The 4561-nt window shown below is 30.1% G+C and overlaps 1 protein-coding gene across 4 annotated transcripts in view; it reads left to right on the top strand.

The window, feature by feature from the left end:
* Nucleotides 1–4561, top strand: part of wwk (white walker) — a 71149-nt gene that overhangs the window by 3835 nt on the left and 62753 nt on the right. For all 4 annotated transcript variants that reach the window (XM_067052350.1, XM_014428706.3, XM_014428709.3 and 1 more), the window contains exon 3: nt 1584–1669. In XM_067052350.1, the coding sequence (XP_066908451.1) occupies nt 1584–1669 (86 nt within the window). The remainder of the gene's footprint in view (nt 1–1583; nt 1670–4561) is intronic.

Genomic DNA, 4561 nt, shown 5'->3' with positions numbered 1-4561 from the left:
ACCTCCTTTAGCAAATCCTTCGTCATACGTGCCACCTCCCTCTGGAATTCTCTTCCCATCTCCATTCGCTAGTCCTCATCCATTCTCTCCTTTAAAGAACACCTATTCCTTATATATACTATATATATATATATATATAGTAATGTTTAATTTTATTAAAAATTATATTACTGAGTGTTATGTTGTTAGTATGGGTGTGTGTTGTTATGTTGTTAGTATGGTTGTGAGCGTTGTTGCCTTGTTAGTATGGTTACACTGCATTTATTGCAAAATTAAATTGAAAATAAAATGATTAAAATTATTATCAGAAAATGTTCGGAATATTTGAGTATAGGAGAAGGAATTGGTTATTTATTTAAGAGGTGTAATTTCTTATATAAACAATTATAAATTTAAATATTAAATTACATTAAATAAAATTTTCATTAAATCCTTGGGGTTAATCTTGATTCAAGTTCACTGCTGTTTGAGATGACTTCTTTTAATAAGTCTACATAATTTAGTTCTACTTCATAGCTTCACTTGAAATAGTTTTTAAGTTATTTTTAAACATTTAATTGATCATGATCACTATAAAAATTCACCGTCTATTTATATTATTTAAATTATCACATTTGCCAATTGGTGAGTTTTATAATTATTAAATAATACTTGCAGAGAGATTAGAATCAAAATTAATTTTCTCTCAAGATTTAACATACGTCTTGAATTATTGAGTGAATTCTGAGAAGGAACCGTCATATTTAAGATAAATTAACTTTTTCTGACCATGACCTGCACACATCTTGCCTTGGTGGCTTCTGAGAAAGAACTGTTAGGTCCACTTGATTAGTGTGTGGCACCGGCTAATGATATAGAACAATTGAAATTTTTTTTTTTAATCATCACTTGCTGTCTATTTTCATAAATGATTATTATTTTTTAGCCTTTAAAAACTTAATCTAATTTGTACACATAAAATAACATGGTTTATAAGTTTTCACTGCTGTAATATATCATCAATTGCCATTGTACGGTGATTGGTATCTTTTTGATTGAGACTCAATTGTTCCAGCCTCTTAACAAAAATTATTTTTATGTTCAAATATTCAAAATATTTTAATTTACAATCCAAAACTATGAATAATTATTATACTTAAAAATGATAAATGATATATATGACACAAATAAATGTTATTTATCGACAAAGTGTATTATAATGCCAATTAAAATTTCTAATAATCTTTTATTTCAAAAGAATTATTTATTAATAGTAAATAATTCGTAATTTAGATTTATTAAATAAATTGACTTTTTACATACAAAATGTATACATTTTCTTATACCATTAAAATAACAATATTTTCTTCACATTATTAATATTAATTAATCTTTTTAATATTTTTCATATGTCTCTGTCCGATTCTTGGTTACAGTTAATATGTTTTGATTTTATATAATAAGATATGTAAAATATCACTACAATATATGTTATTTTACGTTATTATGGCACCTTTCTCTGATCTGCAATGTAAAGTTAATTTCAAGTTCATATATATTTTCTTTAGTTCACTCTCAATAAATTTTTTTCTTTATATTTTCAGTTTCTAAGGTCTTAAGAAGAAAAATTCCTTGTACTGGTCATTTGATGACGCCTAGAAGACTCTGGATTCAAACTATTCCAACTCTTGTAAGTTAAACTAAATTATTTATATTTTATTGAAGGGTGTCTACTGTAACTGGAATTATTGAAAAAGTTAAAAAACTTTTTGAATGTGGAAAAGACATGTATTTTTCTCCAAAAAACAAAACAAAACAGAAGTTTTGAGAATTGTATGTATAAATACATCAAACACATAACAGCATTAATTGTATTAGTACATATGAGGACTTAGAACTGTATTCCTTTATTATTAACTACAATATAAAATAATCATTGTCGTTTATTACCTTAATAAATATTTTTTTAGTATGTGTATATATGTCCTATTGTAAGTATTTCATTAACTGACTAGCAATAGTTGAAGAATTCTATAAAAATGTTTTAGTAGGTACACTGTGATTTTATATTTTCCCCAATTACTAAATGAATTGTTTATTAAAAATATCTTTTATTATTTTTAATTTTTATTCTATTTGTTTGGAATATGCTTAAAAAATAATAAAACTCCTACTTAGATGGTCATATTATAGATTTTGATAGTCCCTATTTAGCTTCTTAAACATTAAACCTTGTTTTCTGAAGACAATACTTCCTAGGTATTCTTAAAACCAAAAAGCCTCTATATTCTTAATTTGCTCATCCTATGTTTCTATATGCATTCTTTAAATATCATATCCCAGCCTACCAACTTGTATTCCAATTGATTTAGCAAATCCTCCATTATCTATGCTATCTTCTTTTGGAATTCCTTACCCATTTATATCTGTGATTCCTCCTCTATAGTGTCCTCTAAACACCAAAAAAAAAAGTTAATTAAATTTATTTTACTTTATTGTAGTTAGGTTGTTGGCTAAAGTGATGATTTGAATTGATAGACTTTTATGTTAGTAGATAAAGTAAAGCATGCAAGATAAGGGAAGAAAATAGTATGAATTACCTTTTAGTTAAAAAAAAAAAAATAATAGTGTATTATTTATTGATTAATATAAAATAAAACCTATATAAACTATAAAATGAATATTTGAACTCAAAGGGAAATCATTAAATTTTGAATGAACTTAAACAGTTACAAATTATTATATGGTAAGCTTGAAGAGGCAAATATGATTCACACGGTCTTGATTTCACTTATAGGAAGCACCAAAATATAACAATAAATTTACAAAATCAGATTTGTAAATCTGACATACCACCCACCTAAATACGGCTCAGCCAGATTTACAAATTAGAAGAGTGCTAAGAGACGGAGAAGGTGTAGTCTGCTTGAAGAAGGGAAAAACAATCTTAATCTTGTTCCAGTATCAGAATAGACAGTAGGATATATGAATAAGTTCATAAGATGGAATAATTAAGATACAAAATATTATAAAATACAAAATAAGGCCAGTAGGAAACAAAAAATGAACCAATAAACTTTAATGTGTAAAAAATAAAACATCCTATTAAATTGTACTACTAAATATGAAATACTTTTTCTATATGTGGGGATGCCGTAAGTCATTTCATATTCGACAACAGGCTCGGATGGTTTGGGTCATCAAAATATGTGTTGTAACTTCCCGGTCTTTGGGTTGCACCAGGATCTGATGGTACGTCTTGACTAAGTCCCTTGTCAATGCGCTGGGAAAGAATCTGTATCGAATCAAGATGTTCTCAAGGTCTTGTTGAAGCTTGGGGCCAAACATGAAAATGTTGAGGCTCATTGCTCCTGTACCATTTGAAGCGTCGAACACCACACGCAACTTGGTCTCCTGTGGCTTGACTTGCCAGACATCATGGTGAGATATTACATACTTAGCAGGGGTGCTCGCCATGGACATGTGACCAAGTTTCTCATATTCTGCCATGAATTGGGCATACTGAGCTTGAAGCCCCAGTCTCATCTGAACTTTCTTTCCATGGAATAGAGCCTATGCAGGGCTATTGAACGATTGGCATCGGGCTCCCTTAAATCCCATCTAGGTAGCTTCAGGACGTATCTGCCGTCAGCGGTGAGAAAGGAGAACCTGGAACAACATTTAATATGAATGTTTATATTTCATTAGCTAAAGTAGTTGGGATACATATTAATTTATTTATTATAACCTAAATAATTCATAACAATGAAAATATTTACACAAGAATATCTCTTAGACACAGGGTTAACGAATATACCTTTATAGGAATTTGTTTTCTTGTTTCGAAGTTCTTAATTCATATTTTAAGTGTGGAAACAACTCTTAAACACTCCCTGTATAGTAAGAAGAAGTATTGCGATCATGAAAAATTTAGAATCTGAGTTTTCAATGAAGATAAATTTTTTGGGATCCCCTGTGTCCAAATAATCATTTCTTGCTAAATGGTGTGTTTGTCTGTGATTTTTTTTTTTTCCTTTTTAGGATAGGGTAGAATCTTCGAAAGACATGGATAGTATAGGATAGTAGTAGCCTGTATCTATCCGTGTGGATTTTAGGGCAAGCCACCTCTTCTAGACCTCTTTTCCACCCTCATCCTCATAAGGACAACTGTGGCGAATTTGTTCACCACTGCCCTATGTTTGTCCGAATGCAGGATATGGTTTACCAAGTTTTATGGTGTTATTATCCGGTTTTCGCTCCCAACATTCCACACAATCCGCTTTATTGAAAATTTCCCAAGACCTCCAATCTGTTATAGACAATCATCAAATAACAATTTTAGTTCTTTTTGATTTTTCTAAGGCATTTGACACAGTTAGCCATAAGATCCTCCTTAATAAACTTCAAAACCTTTCCATGTCAAATAGTATCCTAAAGTGGTTCCTCTCCTTCCTGTCCCATCGTTCCCAAACAGTCGTCATTCCGAACAAACCTCTTTCCTCTCCCCTGCTTCTGTCACAAGGTGTTCCTCAGGGATCCTCACTTTCACCAACCCTTTTCTCCATTTATATCAATGATCTTC

Source organism: Halyomorpha halys, unplaced genomic scaffold (genome assembly GCF_000696795.3).
Source record: "Halyomorpha halys isolate HHAL.00 unplaced genomic scaffold, Hhal_1.1 Scaffold744.1, whole genome shotgun sequence".
Taxonomy (NCBI): Eukaryota; Metazoa; Arthropoda; class Insecta; order Hemiptera; family Pentatomidae; genus Halyomorpha; species Halyomorpha halys.
This window is presented reverse-complemented; position numbering and strand designations above follow the sequence as displayed.